The sequence below is a fragment of the Caretta caretta genome, chromosome 6 (assembly GCF_965140235.1).
Source record: "Caretta caretta isolate rCarCar2 chromosome 6, rCarCar1.hap1, whole genome shotgun sequence".
NCBI lineage: Eukaryota > Metazoa > Chordata > Testudines > Cheloniidae > Caretta > Caretta caretta.
Window position 1 is genome coordinate 30,591,085 of NC_134211.1, and position 19,911 is coordinate 30,610,995.

Consider the following 19,911-nt stretch of genomic DNA (forward strand, 5'->3'; position numbering starts at 1 on the left):
GATTTTCTGCCTGAACTCATCAAAGGTGGCAAGGGATTCTGAGGATAGGGCTGATCTGGAGACATGAGTCAAGGGTTTGAGTTTTTTGGCAGGATATCTAGAACATGGGAAAAAACACAAGATGAGAGCTGGGGTAATATGAGAAGTTGTTATACCTTGTGCCTTGGCACTATTATTTGGAAGATCTAGTGGTCTGATGTTGCATCCTCCTATTCCTTCCTAAATGCAGACAGTCTTCCCCCTTGAAGGCGGCAAAGAGTTTGTGGAAAAGAGTCACATATTGCTCTTGGAAAGTTGATTTGAACCCTGGCTTCTGTTGTGTCCTGGAGAAAAAGCACCCTCTGGACTTAAAGCTTTAGAGGGTAGGAAAAGAATACTTTTGTACTTTTCTGTTATATGGACCGACTTTTCTACTCTTTTTCTCTCTCACAAATGTTGGAAGGTGATGATACTGCTTTAGGTTTAGGGCCAGCTACCTCATTTACAATAAGATCCAAAAATAGCCTGCAAAAGAGAGGGCCCAAGAGCCTTAGTTTTGAGGAAGAGTCTCCTGCCAAGGAGAAAAGCCACACAGATAATCTAATGACCACAATTAATACCATTATCTGTAAACTAGATTCTTATCTATGCCACAGATTAGGCAGCTGCTTTTGTGGCATACTGAAATGTTTTCCCTTATTTTCCTAGGTCTTCAGGAATGTGTTAGATATTATAAGGAAAGGTCCAGGTTTTCGAATTACATGTACAACAATGTGCTGTCTATATCTGTTGTCATCTAAGATTTAAAAAAAGAAAATTTACTTCAAAGTAATTATTTTGATCTTTGCTGAAATGCAACTGTAAGAAGTTTCCTTTCCCAATGTGCTCTAAAATGCTATGTAGAATCAAAAAATCATCCACTTCCTGGGATTTAGGTTTCTTAACAACAATGTTCCACTCAAGACTTCTCCCCAAGCTTGTCTACACATAAGAATTGCAGGTCACCTAGCCCAGTGTCAGCTGAATTGAAGTAACATGTTCCCAGTAGGATTAACATATGGTTAACATCATGGAATTTCAAGCAAACTATGCCAGACTTACAAAAATTTGGAAAAATAGAGTATCTAAGGCTACGTCTTCATTTTAAAAAGATGTGATTTTACATGAAGATAAGCTGTCTCAGTGTACAACCCTAGTGGAGACAAAGCACTGTTTTTACTTTGACGTAGCTAGTTATATCAACCCCATATGGGGAAACAGGGCTGCTGATGTTAATTATGTTACCCTTCTTTTTCCAGAGAAAATTAGTCTCTCTAGTCAACGGGAGATATTAAAGGTGACAGTAATTGTGTATGAAACAGGTTTAGCAAAAGCAGTGAAAAGGAGTCTTTATTAGGGATTCAGATTTTTAGAGATCTGAAGAGGAGGATTAAAACTATTAATTAAATACAAACATGGTGACATAGAACTACATAGTCTTTCAGACAAACCCAAGATAAATCCTTCAGCAAAATCTAGATCTTGGATTTGAGCATTTTTAATAATATTTTCTGAGAATTCTTTCTATACTGAAAAACATTTATTGAAAATTCAACGAGTTTCAAAGGTTCCTTCCTATCTTTTCCTTTGCTTAATTAATATTTCTTTCTGCACAATCTGTGTTTTTTAAAACCAATTAACTTTGAAAACATAAAATCTAACCTAATTTTAAAAGAATAATTTAAGTCTTGAATTGCCCCCAAATAACTTCTCCTTATTAAACACTTATATTGTGGTGACACTAGTGGCCAACCAGCTTGAAGCCCATTGTACTAGGCACTATGAAAACATATTGTAAATGACAGTCCATGCCCCCAAAAGCCAACATAATTGTGGAAGGAGAATGTTTGTCTAGAGGAAGATACTACTTCTGGAAGTTGAGTAGCCTCTAAGGCCACAGAAAATAAGGAAGACTCTGATAGGAACTGATATATGAAAGTTTCCAGATTACTGTGGTCCTAAAACTCTTTGTGTATTCCTAATAGATCAGTGAAATGTCCTCTCTTTTTTTACCACGATACCCCCCTGTATTTTTTGTTTACGTATTAGTAGTATGATAGCAAAGAGGTGGCGTGGGCGGGGGGAGGGGGAGAAGGGCGAGGTAAGGATATATTTCCTCAAGGCTTTGAAAAAGGCTAATAGCTTTAAATGCCCACAAAGAAGGAAAAAGTGTTACTGCAAAAACAGGCAACATTTTATGCTAAGTATCAAAAGATTGAAATATACCAGATTTATTTTAGCTCAGTACCATAGCTATGGAATATTATACACTTTAAAAATATATTATACAGCAATCCCAAAGGCAAACACTAAATTATTATTCACCAATTAAAAACTTATTCTGGAGTAAAGGACATTAAAACAGTAACCGACACCACCTGCATTGGTGAGGGATGCAGATAATGAACCACACTTCCCGCCCCACACACACACTTGCACTGCTCCTGAAATCACTTCAGTAGCAGAGCCAATCAGCAGGGCCCAGGCAACACTCCAACAGTAGTAATAGTGGTATCGGGGGAAGAATCAGCTAATCATTCTCCATCACCACCCAAGTCCTTTTATGTTTGTTTTGGAAAGGGCTAAAGTAATATGTCTAAATTTGTCCCTGTGGATTGCAATGCCTGCAAGAAGGCATATCTTTCTCATTTTCCAAATGGGAAGAAATAGAAATTGACCCTTCTTCAGAATAAGATCTCAAAAATGTTTCAATCCTCTCAAGATTTTTCCTCAGTTTTTTATTTGCTTTTGGTGGACCTGGCTGCCAATTTCTCAGATGAAGTGACAGAATAAGAGATCTCCTTTATATTAAATTTCTTAGAGAAGGAAGGTTGAATGCAAGGAACATAAATACACTTCTCAGATAGGGTTTTACCCAGGTAAACAATTATTTCTGGGAGCAGCTTTGTTGAGTGGGCACTTACCTCAAGGACTGCAGCATTGCTCTTGCCTTCGTAAGTCCTGGACTCATCTGTCTAGCTCTGCTGTGGAAAGGGAGCTTGGAGAAGAATGCCACTCGTTGTTTTTTACTAGGTCTGATGCACCGACATAATACCCTGATGTCTCCCACAGTCAAAGGAAGAAATGGGTCCACTGAGGGAGCAGAGTTTACAGCCTGGTTCCATCCATAATGCAAGGCAGGCAGTGAGGAAAACGGAGAACTCAGTGAAGAGAAAGACTATGGGAAACCACTTGGCAGGAAAGAGTCTTGTTAATTTGTTTGGTTAGAATACCCGTCTTCAAACAGAGAGAGAACCCATCTGTTCAAAATGAAGGCTTTGCTAAACAGAAATAACACTATAAAATGTTCTTCATCTTACGTTTTGTACAACATCCAGCACAGTAGCGGCTAAGTGATTCCCAGGTAAATAATATTTACATAGTGAGGATCCTAGTGAGCTTCATGGAAATATCTGCACTTTCCTCTTCCCTGGTTGGAGGAGACTCTGGTTTGATTAAATAAATATTTGGGGAGAGTTGGTTTGATGTCTTTTTGGTATTTTAGAGGTTTGTTTGTTTTACATCTATGCAATTATGATGGGAAAGCTTTCTCAAAGAAAAAGAATCTGAAGAGTTCCCTAAAGGTGGGTAACCTCCACCTTGGTCCAAGTTCCTATGGGGACCTCACTTCATAATTAGGATTCCCTCAAATGACAATCTAGCTATTATGTGCTTTGTACTGGGTTTTGTGAGCTGCACTGTATCAGAGGAGCACAGCTGTCTTGGTGGTCATTAATTAAAATGTTACTGGGTTGTAATTAATTGATGGCCTTGAACCGACACCAGAAGTGGACTGGGAGCTGAAGGATGGAATGAAATGTGAGAATGCTATGCTCATACTAGCCTAGCCTGCCTTACCTGATCATTTATTATTGCTGATGGCAGCATAGCCAGTATTCTGATTCCTCCTTTTGTTGGGTGAGTAAAACCACGTCCTTCACTTTTTATTATAGCCATGCTTGCAAATATGACTTGATCTGGCCTTTAGTAATGATGTCATTACCGCCATTTGTTTCCTGATCTCAGTAATCAAAATATTTTTTTGGAAATCTATGAACAGAATGTACAATGTAAATGCACAATCAATAAATGTCAACTTATATTTGCTAAATTCTATTACCGGTAGAAATATTTGGTGGGAACACTGCTTAGGTGTTACAAAAGATGTGGTGGTAGCAATGATGGCAGTCACAGGGGAATTTGGCACTGACTCTGTATAATAAATAACACAAGAGTCTGAGACAAAAACAGCTCAGAGCTCCCATTTCTAGTCATTTAGATTGGCCAACTGTACAAAATTAAATTAAAAATCCTTGGTAACAATGGTTTACACTAAGTTTATCTTTAAAAGATTACATTTTTTTTACCCAACTGAGATGAAGGTATAAACACAGATAAATGTAGATACAGTCTGCAAGATCAACAAAAACCAAATGTCTGGATTTATTCACTGTGCAGAATGTAAAGACTTGTTTGGTATTAAAAGGTACTCATTTAAAATGAGTGTAGTTTACTGTTTGCATAAGAAAATTACATACTTGCAGCTTAACTAGTTTATGCAGTTTCTTTGCACTTATCCTTACAATGATACTTGTCCTGATAATAACTTCTGTGGAATGTTTAGACTTCTCACTTAAAAAACTTAAACCCCTACGTATTCTGTAATACAGTAACTGTATTTACACTGCCGTGGGGTATTACAAATACATAGTAGTCATGTTCTGCATTCTATATGTACTGGCCAGGATGTAAATCTGATTAAATGTGTGTATTATGATGTGTGTATTATGGAAAATGAAAGATTAAAGTGCACTAAAATATGGGACATATGGAGATGGTGACATTCCAATGACAACACTGTAATACATTCTTTATTCAATGTATACATGTTCTTTCAAAACAGTAGTAAAAAGTTTTTCAGTTGTTTATCTCTAGCATGAGTGGTTTACACTATGTGTTGTGGTATGTATTTATAAGGGCAGGGAAAATGTACACTTGCCATTTTGAAACAATAGCTTTTTTTAAAAAAAACCCAAACTTTAATTCTCCTGAAGTTTTACATACAAAGAATAAATGAATTATGATCTTATTTTCCTCAAAAAATTAACATCTTACATTGGTGCAGGATTTTAAATTATATAAAATCTGCTGTGTGGTAAATTAACATGTTTTTTAACATGAATCCTGAGTAAGAGTGGAACATATAGCATTATTAACTAAAAATAAAATCCCTTCATGATTAAAATTGAACAGTTTTTATGTTCTACCACAGAACAGCAAGGCAATATATAATGAGAGCCTTGTATTCAACAATGTCATGAATACCCATTGCAAACCTGAATATTTTCAGCAAAAATAAAATGGCAGATTATGCACAACAGTAAAAAGCATCAGAAATAGATGCACCTGGGATTTTTTTTTTTAACCACAAAAATTAGAATTTACCTTTTGTTTCACAGTCATCAAATGGTTAAACCAATCTGAGATAACTGCATTAGGTAAACCATTGCATTGAGTATAGACCCCCAATCAGGCTTGTACTGCAACATTAATATTGGTTTTCATAGAGGCACAGACTTCCTTTTTATATTCATGTTCAAAAACAACATGAAGTACAAATCTCAAAATATTATTAGGATCTACCCAACATTTCCACATAAGCAAAAAGTTCTGGCCACTTTGGTAAATGAAGTTACTGAATTTTTTTAGAACTGGAGGTACCTCATGGAAAATAAGAGCTCTGAATTCAGCAAGGCAGCATTATATCAAGGTATTTGTACACCAAGAAGGGCAGGGAGAACTTTGCATCATGGTATATGATATTCAATCTTTGAATAAAGTTTTATATTCCATGTGGTGAAAGTGCATAGGAGTGAGATTCTGCTAGAGCAGCAAGAATCCTCTCACAGTATTAAGGCCTTTCAACTGCATGTTAACTGTGTTAGTCTATAGTCAGCACAGTGAAAACTGAATATATGCTTTCTGCTATTATACTGTACATCAGTCTGAAGTCTTCTCAACATGATTTCTCCTCTCCTAACTGTCGTTCCTCTTCTTCATCTGCTTCCTCAATAACCTGAATTTCATCTGTTTGAGGTAAGGATGAGTTATCTGGCTGCAGTTTACTCCCTTCAGCTTTATTTTTTTCTTCTTCTTCAATCACATTCTTCCATATTTTGTGATTTTCACTCAGATGGTGCATTAGCTGGCAAAATATTCGCCTTCTGCCTTTTTTTCTTTGTAGTTCTGTAAAATTACAAACATACTTTTTTCATTTGCTAGCCACAATCAAATACAGGATAATTATATTCTCTGTTTATCAAACCCCAGATGCTACTCTGTAAACTCAACATAGCAAGAAAGAAATGGATGCTCCATCACAGCAAATATTGACATTCTATCTTTAATATCAAGTCCCTAAAGAAATCAGAAGAATTAAGTAACTTCTATCTGAGGTTGCAAAACCCTTTCTAATTTTAATTCAGAATTAATTGCAGGAGATAATTTTATTCCTGCTTTCATACAAGTAGCCAAAGTGAATGGGCAAAAATAGATAATTATGATGTATAAGTTCAACCAAATCCATTAAAAAATCCTATGCGTATCTTAACTTACTTTGACCAAAATCATCTTCCATTTCTTCATCTTCACTCTCCAATACTTCTCCATTTTCATCTTCAGCACTTTCTATATCATCCTCCTCTTCATCAAGCCATTGGCCTGGAAGCAAGCCAGCTGCATCACAGGAATTACAAAGGGGGCCAACTATGTGAGTAATAAAAGATTCTTGTAATTTTGCAAGTTGAGGAGAAGAACGGTCCATGAAGGGGCTAATAGGTAATCCAAGGCTTGCTTCTTCATCACCCTGAAAATTTTAGAAATTCAAAATTACTTTTAAACTCAGTTTTTAAAAACTGACTAGACACTGAATTGATGGTGTCTTCTTTTCTTAAAGAGAAATTAATTTTTTGAAAAGCTACTCTTTAGCTAAGATTACTTAATAAATATGGACAGATACTAGACAATCTGGGCACTATCATGCATGAGAATAAGGGGGAGTAAATTCTCCCTTCACTTTCCTGTGTGGCATCAATGGGTCACTGCTCTTGGCATAATGGGGAGATGTGGCTCTGAGGGGTCATTGCTTCTCCCCCTGTATAGGTGGGCACAGAGGGGCAGATCTTTGACTCCAATTGCTTAGCTCATGTATATAGGAAATGGGAAGATAATCTGCTACTGATAAAAAATAGTACTAAATTACTTCCTCCCAGGAGAGAAGCAGGGGAGAGAAGAAAAGGAATTGTGACTCTCTGCAAAAGAAAAGAAAGATTCTTGTAATTTTGCATTTTGAAGAAAAGAACAATCCACAAAGAGGCAAACGGGTAACTCTAAGGCACAGTTTCTTCCCTTAGCTCTTTTTTGAAGCAGCATTGTTTTTGTACACAGGACTATACCTAATGGCACAAACTAGCCAATAGGGTCTTTAACTTCTGTCCAAAAACCTTGCCAATTTTTGTAGTTTTACAATTACATTTTTCAAGTTTCCTGCTGGAACTGGAAAAATGACTATTGAGGCAGATAGGAGTACTGCAATTGATTCCGCGTAGCAGTAAAGAGTTGGGTGAGTCCATGTGAATGTTCTGTGGGGTACTGGTTTCCATTATGACCTGTATGTCATCTTTGTTGTTGCTAAACAAGCAGAACTCAGAGACAAAATCCAGCAATTTTCTCTGTATTTTTGGGCGGGGTCCCAGGTATGCAGCTTCTGCAACACTGTCACTGATGTTAATGAAACACCTGTTGAATTGAAGTCTGAAATATAATTTATGTGGCTATAAATACATGTTTCACCAACTCCATGTCTTTTTGGACTATGAATTAAAAGGTCTACTTGTTAGCCTCTAGAAATTGGTCAACAGCAGAAAGTATGTTACTCCAGAGATTATAATTACAGTTGGCTACAACTTTGTAGTAGCTCATGTTTAGAACTTCTGCTAATTAAGATTTCATGTCCTTTTCATCCAGCTTCTGTTCATACTTATTAGGATGAGGCAAAACTGAAGGGCTTTCCACCCATATTCATCATAGGATTCAAGGGATTACCATCTGATTTCTGGTTACTTAATAAAGGTAGCTACACCTCCAAGCACAGGCTGGTTGAGCCTACAAATACATAGGGGGATTCCTCAAGTGCCAGGTTATAAGAAGGGTCACTCGTCCTGTGTGTTGCAACTGCATGATCTCTAACAGCTGATAGAATTTTTCCTGGATAAAAGACAACAGAATATTCAGATTCCATGCCAGGCACTGTATTAGCTCCTTAAAGCCGCAATGCTACTCCCACCAAAGTCAATGATAAAATTCCTAATGACTTAATAGATAATAAATGAATTGAATCCCCACATCATCTGCTCTTCTAAAAACTCTTATTAGTAAGGCAGACCTACAGATAAACTGAAGCTTGAGACTCATCATTCATCAGTTGAATGCTGATGTCCTTCCCTCACTCTTTGTGAGCAAGGATAAGAATTAAAAAAGAAAAGAAAATTAAAAAGCAGCCCAGTTCCTACTACTTGCTTCGTAGGAGTGGATTAGCTGAACATTTCCCCCAAACCAGACAATTACCTAGAGAATGTCAGGAACCACTGGAGAACAGGTGCTGAAGAAGCCCTTTGAGCTCACTGCTTTGATATAGCAGAGCACCAGGTGGAAATTATAGACTTTAGTCCAAAGGGAATGGTTCAAGTACCAGATAGCTTCACCAGAACTGTTCAAGTAAACATCTCCAGATATGTGATTAAAATCTGAAAGGGAAGAAATGCAGTCTGATGCAAAGATGATGCAGAGTTACCATCTAACTCAGATGAAGTGCTGAATACAGAGCACACTTGCTTTCCATTTGATGATGAGAGCTCAGGTCCTGAAGAGGTGTTGATGATGCACAGGTAAATGGTGGACTTCAGAGTGAAATCAGAGAAGAGGAGGTTACTTACCTGTAACTGGAGGTTCTTTGAGATGTGTGTTCCCTCTGTATTCCAGTGAGGGTTACATATACACACCATGTGCCTGTAGTCGGAGAATTTTGAAAGAAATGTCCATTGGTCCATGTATGTGCCCTGGCTCACCTCGTGCTTCTATCCAAGGTGATAAAGGGTAGGGCAGTCTGACTGAGTCTCCAGTTCCTTTTAACCATGAATTTGACAGATCCGACCGAAGCAGAGGGGAAGGAGGACAGAAAGTGGAATACAGATAGGGACCACACACCCCAAAGAATCTCCAGTTACAGGTAACCTCCTCTTCTTCGAGTGATGATCCCCAATGTACTCCACAGAGGGTGACTGACAAGCAGTACCTAAGTTGGAGGAGGGTGTGAGGATGAGGGGAGAGGCTGTTCTAGATTTGATTTTGACAAATAGGGAGGAACTGGTTGAGAACTTGAAAGTGGAAGGCTGCTTGGGTGAAAGTGATCATGAAATGGTAGAGTTCATGATTCTAATGAATGGTAGGAGGGAGAACAGCAAAATAAAGACAGTGGATTTCAAGAAGGCAGACTTTAGCAAACTCAGGGAGTTGGTAGTTCCCACAGGAAGCAAGTCTAAGGAGAAAAACAATTGAAGACGGCAGTTTTTCAAAGGAGACATTAAGGGCACAAAAGCAAACTATCCCATTGCGTAGGAAAGATAGGCTTAACCAGGAGATCTTCAATGATCTAAAAATCAAAAAAGTGTCTTACAAAAAGTGGAAACTAGGTCAAATTACAAAGCATGAATATAAACAAACACAAGCATGTAAGGACAAAATTAGAAAGGCCAAGGCACAAAACAAAATCAAACTAGCTAAAGACATAAAGGGTAACAAGAAAACATTCTACAAATACATTAGAAGCAAGAGGAAGACCAAGGACAGGGTAGGCCCATTACTCAATGAGGGGGGAAAACCAATAACAGAAAATGTGGAAATGGCAGAGGTGCTTAATAACTTCTTTGTTTTGGTTTTCACTAAGAAGGTTGGTGGTGAAATGCCAGTGAAAACGAGGTAGGAACAGAGGCTAAAATAGGGAAAGAACTAGTTAAAAATTACTTAGACAAGTTAGATGTCTTCAAGTCACCAGGGCCTGATGAAATACAACCTAGAATACTCAAGGAGCTGACTGAGAAGATATTTGAGCCATTGGTGATTATCTTTGAAAACGCATGGAAGACGGGAGAGATTCCAAAAGACTGGAAAAGGTGAAATATAGTGCCGATTTATAAAAAGGGAAATAAGGACAACCCGGGGATTACAGACCTGTCAGCTTAACTTCAATACCCAGAAAAATTATGGAGCAAATAATGGAGCAATCAATTTGCAGACACAGATAATAAGGTGATAAGTAACAGTCAGCATGGATTTATCAAGAACAAATTATGTCAAACCAACCTAATAGCTTTCTTTGACAGGATAACAAGCCATGTGGTTAGGGAGGAAATGGTAGACATGGTATATCTTGACTTTAGCAAAGCTTTTGATACTGTCTCTCATGACCTTCTCATAAACAAACTAGGGAATTGCAACCTAGATGGAGCTACTTTAAAGTGGGTGCATAACTGTTTGGGAATGGTTTTCCAAAGAGTAGTTATCAGTGGTTCACAGTCATGCTGATCCCCATAATAGTGGGATCCCACAGAAATCGGTTCTGGATCCAGTTCTGTTCAATATCTTAATCAATGATTTAGATAATGGCATAGAGAGTACATTTATAAAGTTTGAGGGCAATACCAAACCGGGAGGGGTTGCAAGTGCTTTGGCGGATAGGATTAAAATTCAAAATAACCTGGACAAACTGAAGAAATGATCTGAAGTAAACAGGATGAAATTCAGTAAGGACAAATACAAATTACTCCACTTAGGAAGGAACAATCAGTTGCATACATACAAAATGGGAAATGACTGCCTAGGAAGGAATACTGTGGAAAGGGATCTGGGGGTCATAGTGGACCACAAGCTAAATATGAGTAAACAGTGTAACACTGTTGCAAAAAAAGCAAACATCATTCTGGGATGGATTATCAGGAGTGTTATAAACAAGACACAAGTAGTAATTCTCCCGTTTTACTCCGCGCTGATTAGGCCTCAACTGTGCCAATTCTGGGCACCACATTTCAGGAAAGATGTGGACAAACTGGAGAAAGGCCAGAGAAGAGAAAAGGTCTAGAAAACATGACCTATGAGGAAAGACTGAAAACATTAGGTTTGTTCAGTTTGGAGAAGAGAAGACTGAGGGGGACATGATAACAGTTTTCAAGTTCATAAAGGCTGTTACAAGGAGGGAGAGAGAAAAATTGTTCTTCTTAACCTCTGAGGATAGGACAAGAAGCAATGGGCTTAAATTGCAGCCAGGGCGGTCTAGGTTGGACATTAGGAAAAACTTCCTAACTGTCTGGGTAGTTAAAAACTGGAATAAACTGCCTAGGGTGGTTTTGGAATCTCAGTCATTGGAAATTTTTAAGAGCAGGTTAGACAAACACCTGTCAGGGATGGTCTAGATAATACTTAGTCCTGCCTTGACTGCAGGGGATTGAACTAGAAGACGTCTTGAGGCCCCTTCCAGCCCTATGATTCTATTATATTCATTGCCTGAAACCTGTCTATGGACAGGTATGCTCGTGCCATGGTTTAGAGTACCCCTTATGAAATCTAGCGATTGCGTGGATTGAGGATCACTTGTTGATGTGGATGCTGACTCCCAGTGAAAAAAGGTGGCTGAGTAACAGAGAGGCTGATGTGTGGGCTTCCTGTTGGGAACTGGCAGCCAAGAATCAGTTGCCAAGGTACGGAAAAACCAGAAAATCTAACACCTGATGTGAGCTGCTAGTATGGAAAATACTTAGGTGAAGACTCTGGGAACGGTAGCTAACCCAAAGGCAAGTACCCTGTTTTGGAAATGGTTGTTGCCCACCATAAATCTGAGAAAACATCTGTGGGTGGTGTGAATATCTACGTGGAAGTAAGCATATTTCATATTGAGTGTCATGAACCACATGCCTTTCTCTAAGGATGATATTATTGCTGCCAAAGTGACCATACGAAACTTGAGTTTATGGATAAAGCGATGAGGTGGCAGAGATCGAGGATTGGTCTCCAACCACCTTTTTTCTTGGGTATCAGGAAGTAAGTTGAGTAGAACCCTGTTCTTTGATATTGAGGAGGAACGTGTTCTATTGCTCCCTGCTGTCATAAGGAGTTCACCTCTTGGACAAGAATACTGTTGTGAGAGTGGTCCCTGAAAGGGGGCGAGAGGTTTGGAGGAGGTAGTATTACAAACTCGATCATATAGCCAGGGTTGATGATATTCAGCACCCATTTGTCTGTTGTTATAGACTTTGAGTGTGGAAAAAAAAGCGCTAAATGACCCCCAAAGAGAGTGGAAGTGTCATGAGATGTTAGGATTGGTGGTTGGCGGTGCTCAAGCTTACCCAACATGATTCATCCTTTAGAAACCGAAATAATTTAAAGCAGTAACAGAAGGAATAACCCCCAAATAGTAAATGCTTTGTACCCCCCAAATTTATAATTTATCAACAACCAGTTATATTTTTTTAAAAATAATTCTTTCCATACCTACCTGCTCATAGAATTCATTAACAATGCCTTCTGTCCATTTCAGGTGCAGATCTCTAACTTTTGCAGGGCCGTTAATATCTGCCAATTTGATACATATTTGACAAACTAGCAGGCGGTCATTCTCATTGTTCCATTCTATACCATGACTGTTTAGATCATTGGCCTGTTTGAACAACATAATTTTTTAACAATGTTGGATACTCTTGTAAAGAAAATCTATATATCACTTTATTACATTTTTAAGTCTTTGCAGAATATTACCCTTTTGTGTTAATTTTTCTGTAATATTTTGTCTTGTGTAATCATAAAGAGCTTTTTTTTTAAATGAAGATAACAGATGTTACCACAAGCAGATAACTAGATGGGAGATAACTTTTTTGAGGTTTAAAGAAACTGTAATGAATTGAAAAAGCAGTAATTATGTGCTATCAGTTTCCCTTCTTTATAGGTTTGTACTGCAGTAAGTGTGCACAGTTATTGCACTGTAATACTAACAGTAATTAGTATATTATCTTTATTCCCCATTTTTCAATCTTTAAAAGATATTTTCCACTTAAGATCATGATTTTCATATATATAGACTGAACTGGTTTAATTCTTTTCTTAATCTACTGGCAATCTATAGTTGAAATCTAGAAAATGGATACCTTATTTCATGTTTGAATGCTAATTTAGGATGTTTATTTCTCCTATTATGTGCAAAACAGAGAGACTGTAATGGGTATTAAATACATGCATGCAGAGGATATTCTGATTCTTAAAAACTAATACTTTAATGAATAACAGTTTTGAAGGTTTCTACCAATAAATTTCAGAGTAGCAGCCGTGTTAGTCTGTATTCGCAAAAAGAAAAGGAGTACTTGTGGCACCGTAGAGACTAACAAATTTATTTGAGCATAAGCTTTCGTGAGCTATAGCTCACTTCATCGGACTTCACTGGCATCCGATGAAGTGAGCTGTAGCTCACGAAAGCTTATGCTCAAATAAATTTGTTAGTCTCTAACCTGCCACAAGTGCTCCTTTTTTTTCTACTGATAAAGGAAATATAAAAATGGGATGTATTAAGTGTCAGAGTGGATTCTATACTCATACTTTAGGGTATGTTCACCAGTTTGATTTTTAAAAGGTTGTAAGTACCCTCAATTATGTAGCACATGCTTTAGCTAGGTCTTCCTACTGGTGTGCTGACATTTACAGTTCAAAGTTCTTTAAATTTAACCTATTAAAAGCAATAAACATTGAGCAACAATGCTGATAATAGTAGGTTTCAGAGGAACAGCCGTGTTAGTCTGTATTCGCAAAAAGAAAAGGAGTACGTGTGGCACCTTAGAGACTAACCAATTTATTTGAGCATGAGCTTTCGTGAGCTACAGCTGATGAACTTCACTGATGAAGTGAGCTGTAGCTCACGAAAGCTCATGCTCAAATAAATTGGTTAGTCTCTAAGGTGCCACACGTACTCCTTTTCTTTTTGCTGATAATAGTATGATCTCATAAGCAGCTACGCGCAGGCATTAACTTGTGTAACAAACCTTGGCATTAAATTCAGCAAGGAAATCAAAATGTTTCTTGAGATCTGTGGCAAGGATTGCTTCGATCACTAAGAAACGAAACCGTTTGAATTCCACATGATCAAGATTAGGTAGAAAGTTGTATTCTGGTCGAGATAAAAAGAGATTCCATGCAGAAGCAGCATGATGGTTTTCTAGGACTGATCTGTCATTGTAGAGCACAGCCTACAAAGAAATGAAAAACGAACAGGCGATTTAAGATTCAAAATTAAAAGAGGAAAAGTGTAAAGGCTAAATAATGACATTTTCGTTTAACATGGGTGGTAACTAAAACACTAAGTTGCATTCTAGTTCTGAAGGCTGAACTGAACAAAAGTCTTCTTTGTAGGGAAGGGAAAAAAATGCACAGGGAGAAAATAATCAGACCAGTCTTATTTTTATTCCTGAAAATATTATTGTAAAATTATTACTAAGAAAAACATTTATATAAATATAAAATATGCTTCATATGTCACTCCACTTGTTGCTGCAGTGAATATAAACTAATATGTCTGCCTGATGTGGAGGAGGGTGTGAAAGAAGATGCAGAACAAAAGCTTAATATATCAAGGCAAACATTTTTTTAAAATATATTTACATTTAGGTTTTATATTTTAACTAATTTTTTTATTTTACCTTTAAAACAGTACTCCTAAGTGAAAAGTTGATTAATTGGCTTTTTTAAATGAATTATTGGCCAGTTTACAATAGTCCTCTCTGGTGCCTCCTTATAGAATAACTACCATTTGTAAAAAAAAAATGATCAGACAATCTGCTTATGCTCTAGCTTAATCCCTAGCCAGCAATTACTAAAATTGAAGCTTAGCTGAGGGGGGGGGGGGAAATCAATATTCTGGCAAGACAAGCTTTATGTGTAGTGGTCAAATTCTGAACAGGCAATGTTACATTTTTGAATGAAGGAGCTAGCATAACTGTAACCAATCCACAACTAATTAAATTAATAACATGTACATAAATACAGTTCAAGAAAAAGCCAAAGCCCTCTATAGGAAAGCAACTAGACATATTAATTCATTTTAACAATGTGAAGTCTGTTGTATGGACCAAAGAATCATTCTCCCAAAACCAAGTAAAGTTTCTATAGTTGAATCACATTTATATGAACTAAATTAGCAAAGGATATAAGGTAATATGCAATGCAATTTTTTAAAATTTGGGCTTGCCCCATAATTTACTTCTGTAAATTGTATAAAGAAGATTTGAAAAAAATTTTATCTTCGAAATATCAAACCTATCAAGTCAGGTTTCCTTAATTTTGCTAAAGGTTTCTAAAGGTTCCCACAAGCATGTGCAATGAGTTCTAACAACTTAACTGAAGGGGTGGGATGCTGAGTTTTCAACAAAGGCTTTGTTACCTCAACATGTTCAGTCAATGGAGTTAAATGGGTGAAGGGGAAAAAAAGTTTTAAACAGTCTGTTGGCCAGTGGCATATCAACTATTAGAAAGGCAGTGGCTTAATTTGTAGATGGCAGCATGGTGCTCTACTTCTTGTGACATGCAGTCAGTGGTAGATTTTGTGAAAATCTGGTACTTTAAGATTACATATATTGCACCCTGCATGGTGCTCTATATGCCCAAACAGTGCACCCCCATCTAGATGGCTATTTTTAGCAGGGTAATGTCCTGCTGCCACCCCACTGCTGGGCCTTTCCCCACTGAAGTGAAAGACTCTGGCAGCAGAGATAGGCTTCTGTGCGGGAAGCAGCAGGGAAAGGCTCTGGCAATGGGGAGCTTCCAAAGCATTTCCCCACTGCCTCTTCCCTAATAGAACCTTTCACTGCCATGTGAAGCTATGCACCGCAACGTGGACACAGCTTGCTTTTTGCTGTGGCATGTAACTACACATACCCTCTATGTCACCACCAATAGTGTGCAACATAGATGTATGGTAAGATTTGGAATGAAAATATTCTGAATTAAATTAATATCTTGAAAACAAATGAATGTCATTTATTAGCTTCAAATATCTTCTGGTTAGTCTCTTGATTCTATTCAGGGTTCAGTTATATTTGTATATACTGTATATGTTGTCTCTAGCTGAAATTTTATGTAAATATGGGCTTTGTCATGTGTACTCTGCTGTACTGATATCTCTATTTTCTTCCCTTGGTGATATTCAAACAAAGCCACCAACAGACATCACTCACAGCAAAACTGAATTACTACTAATCTCTCCAGTTGATTTCCATTTCTTTCACACAATTTAGACAACCTTGAGTTTACCATCATTTCTATTATCTCACATTTTGGAGGAGTATATGGACATTGATTCAGAGCTTAAATAAATAATAGTATCTGATCTTTTACCTAGGAAATGAGCCCAAGCTGATGTTCATGCTTAATGAAATAGAAGCCAAGTTTTGATTTATTCTTTGGTAAATCTTGGATTATTTAATGCTTTTTACATATATCTTTCAGCAGCTTTGCTGCATCCAGTGCAGCTTGTTCAGATGATACTCTCATGTTCATAAAAACAAGAGTTTAGGCTGTAATCTCTGCAGGACAGAGATTATCTGTTCCTCTGTTTGCATAGTGCCTAGCACAATGGGTCCCTACTCTTGGTGTGAATGCATCCTCTATGCCAGATATTGGAATCCTTTGGTCCATGACTGCATCCCAGTTGCCCTTGCACCTGCCACTCCTTCAAGGGCATAAAAGTGTGGAACAATACCAACTAGCTCTCAAGCTCCTTTGCCAACTGGAATCCACATCCACACAGATACACACCTTGAAGAGCACCAGCTACTGCAAAGTAAGTAACAGCTTTTTCTTCTTTGAGTGATTACCTATATGTATTGCACTCTTAGTGATTCCTAACTAGTGCTCGCATGCTAGGAGGTGGATAATCAGAGTCCTATACAAACAACGACTGAAGAATTGCTTTGCCAAAGTAAGTGTCAGCTCTGAAAGCGTCCCTAATAACACAGTGTTTTATGAATATATGAATTGAACCATAGGTGGTGCTCTACAAATTTCAGAGATGGGGACATTTCTGAAGGAAACTACAGATCCATCTTGAGCTCTAGTGGAGTAAGCTTTTAATGTTACTGGGAGACCAATCTTCACTATTTAATAACACAGTCTGATGCGTTCTGCAATCCATTTGGACGGTTTCTAGAAAGAAACTGATTTGCCCTTTACTCTTTCAGCACAGACTATAAATAACCTAGTAGAGACTAAATGATTCTATCTAAATAAAAAGAATGAAATTTTCTTTCAGAATCACTAGCATGAGGTTTGAGAAAGAAAATAGGTAAATGAATGTTCTGATTAATATGTAAGTCAGATGGAACTTTACGTAGGAATCTTGGATGTGGCCTAAGAGAGACCTTATCTCTATGAAAGATGGTGTATAGTAGACCTGCCATTAAAGCTTGAATTTCTTCTACCCGACAAGCAGAAATAATGGCCACCAATAACTATGCTTTCATGGAAAGATGATGTAAAAAACATGCTAATGATTAAAATGGGAGACCCCATCACACTGCTAATACCACATTAAGATGCCATTTGAGGATGAGGGGGTTCTCTAATTGTAGGGAATACATGCACAAACCCCTTCAAAAGCCTAGACACCACAGGGTGTGAAAATACTATGCAATTTTGAATTTGAAGATGACAGAGATATACCTGCTAGATGAACTTTCATAGAACCAATTAGAAAGTCCAGATGATTTTAGTGAGAACAGCTAGTCCACAATGAACGGAATGTCCATTAGGAAGGCTGAGACATAACGTTGTTTGCCCAAATTGGGAATTGTTTCTATTTGGCATTGTAAGTCTCAACGGAGTGCTTCATACTATTTATCAAAATATTCTAGACATATCTAGAGCAAGGCATCTTAACATCAGTTAAGCAGTTAGCATCCAAGCTGCAAGGGGCAAAGATTGTGGGCCTGAATGAGGGGTCTTTCCATTGTCTTCAGAGATCAAATCTGAAACTAGTGGAAGCATTACTGAAGTCTGTATCGACAGCCTCAGTAGCTCTGGGAACCAGAATTATCTGGGTCAGTCTGGTGCTTTTAATATCAACATTGCTCCATCCTGCTTGAGTTTTCTCAGAGTACACGGTATTAAAAAAAAATTGGTGGGTAAGCATACATCGGGCCCTGAGACCATGGTATTAGGAAAGCACCTGCTAGAGACCCTTGACTTGACGCCCTCTTCATCAAAAAGTGTTGCTTTCTCCTTTCCTGCACTCCCCCCATTTCTTTGGTAAACAAGTCCATGACTGGGTGACCCTTCTTCTGGAAAATCTGTTGAATAATTGAGTTCTTAATAAACCATTTGTAAGGGTGTTCATTAGTCCTGGTAGATAAACAGCAGTGACAGGTACTTGATGATGGATATTCCAACAGCTGGATCACTTTCTGACGTAGAGGAGATGATCTGGCTCCTCCCTGCCTGTTTATATAGAACACTATAACGGTGTTGTCTACCATGACCTGTATAGAATTGCTCTGGATTAGAGATAAGAATGCAGAACATGCCAGATGAAACACACCAAGTGCTTCAGTCAACCTCTTAGGAAGCTTCTGAAATGTTCTTTAGTCATCTGGAGGAGTTGATGAAGATGAATCTACAGCCTCATCAGGTGAATACAATGATATTGCAGGAGGAGGAACATCAGTGCGATGAACCTGTTCCTCCTCAGAATAGTGGAGCTGCTGCTGAACAGGAGAAACAGGAGGCTGCTGATTTGCATGAGGTCTGGTAGATTCTACTGAAAAAAGTGACCTTGTTCTGGGCTGTGTAGATGACACAAGTCTTCTTCGATTTTCAGAACCCAATATGGCCATGAGTGTGGATCACAGGCAAACTGCTTGGGAGGCCAGGAAGGGGTATACCAATGTGAGTATCACCATATGTCTTCCTTATTTCTGCCTGAGCCACAGAAACCCCACCAGGTGTGAAAAAGGCTGGGGAGTACAAAGAAGAACTCTCTTTACTTTCACCTGAGGGTGATGAAGAAAAAGAATAATCCCCTCTTCATAGGGGGAGATATTTTAACAGGAGTCCCAGGGTGGTCTGTTCCTGAATCCTTCAACAATAGACCAGAAGAAATGCCTTGTACTGACTTGTTAGCCGACCCAGTACTGACAGCAGTATTATGACTATTGTGCCAGTGTGGGACTCTGGGAAATCTGACAGTATTAAATTCCCTGGTGCCATAAAGTTATGTGCTGCCATGTGCTGCTCCTGCCTTCTGCCTTGGAGCTGCCCCCAGAGCCTCCTGCTTGCTGTGCGGGAGGAGGGGGGAGGAGAAAAAGGGGTCCTAATATCAGGGTGTCCCCCTCCCACCTACTCCTGCACCCCGCTTACCCCATTTCCATAGAGCAGGGAGTGGACACACAACAGGGCTCAGGACGGAGGGAGCTTCCTGGCAGCAGTTTCTGTCTCAACTTGCTGACCTACTTAAAAAGCTAGTGTGTTTAGAATAGGATCAGCATACTTAAAGGGGCAATGCGCATCTCTCTCTCACACACACACACACGGTGTGTGTCTCTGTCTGCCATGCTGTCTCCCCTTCCTCCATTTCTGCTGCCCTGTAGAGTGTGAGGCTACATTAATAACAATGGGCTAACCCTTGAGGGCTCAGCTGATTGCTAGTTCATCATTTAGCAGTAAGGCATTCCCTAGGAAATATCCCACCCTCTGACTTCATCACCTCAACCAAGCTTCACAATCATCATCGCTGTGTACCAGTATTAAATTGTT

General features: G+C 38.4%; 1 protein-coding gene across 7 annotated transcripts in view; it reads right to left on the reverse strand.

The window, feature by feature from the left end:
- The window catches only part of PDE3B (phosphodiesterase 3B), a 289,237-nt gene that overhangs the window by 36,966 nt on the left and 232,360 nt on the right, over window positions 1-19,911 (reverse strand). For all 7 annotated transcript variants that reach the window (XM_075129383.1, XM_075129384.1, XM_075129382.1 and 4 more), the window contains exons 13-16: window positions 14,154-14,357; window positions 12,623-12,784; window positions 6,634-6,883; window positions 2,943-6,264 (exon numbers count right to left, since the gene is read on the reverse strand). In XM_075129383.1, coding sequence (XP_074985484.1) covers window positions 6,035-6,264; window positions 6,634-6,883; window positions 12,623-12,784; window positions 14,154-14,357 — 846 coding nt within the window. In that variant the 3' untranslated portion in view covers window positions 2,943-6,034. The remainder of the gene's footprint in view (window positions 1-2,942; window positions 6,265-6,633; window positions 6,884-12,622; window positions 12,785-14,153; window positions 14,358-19,911) is intronic.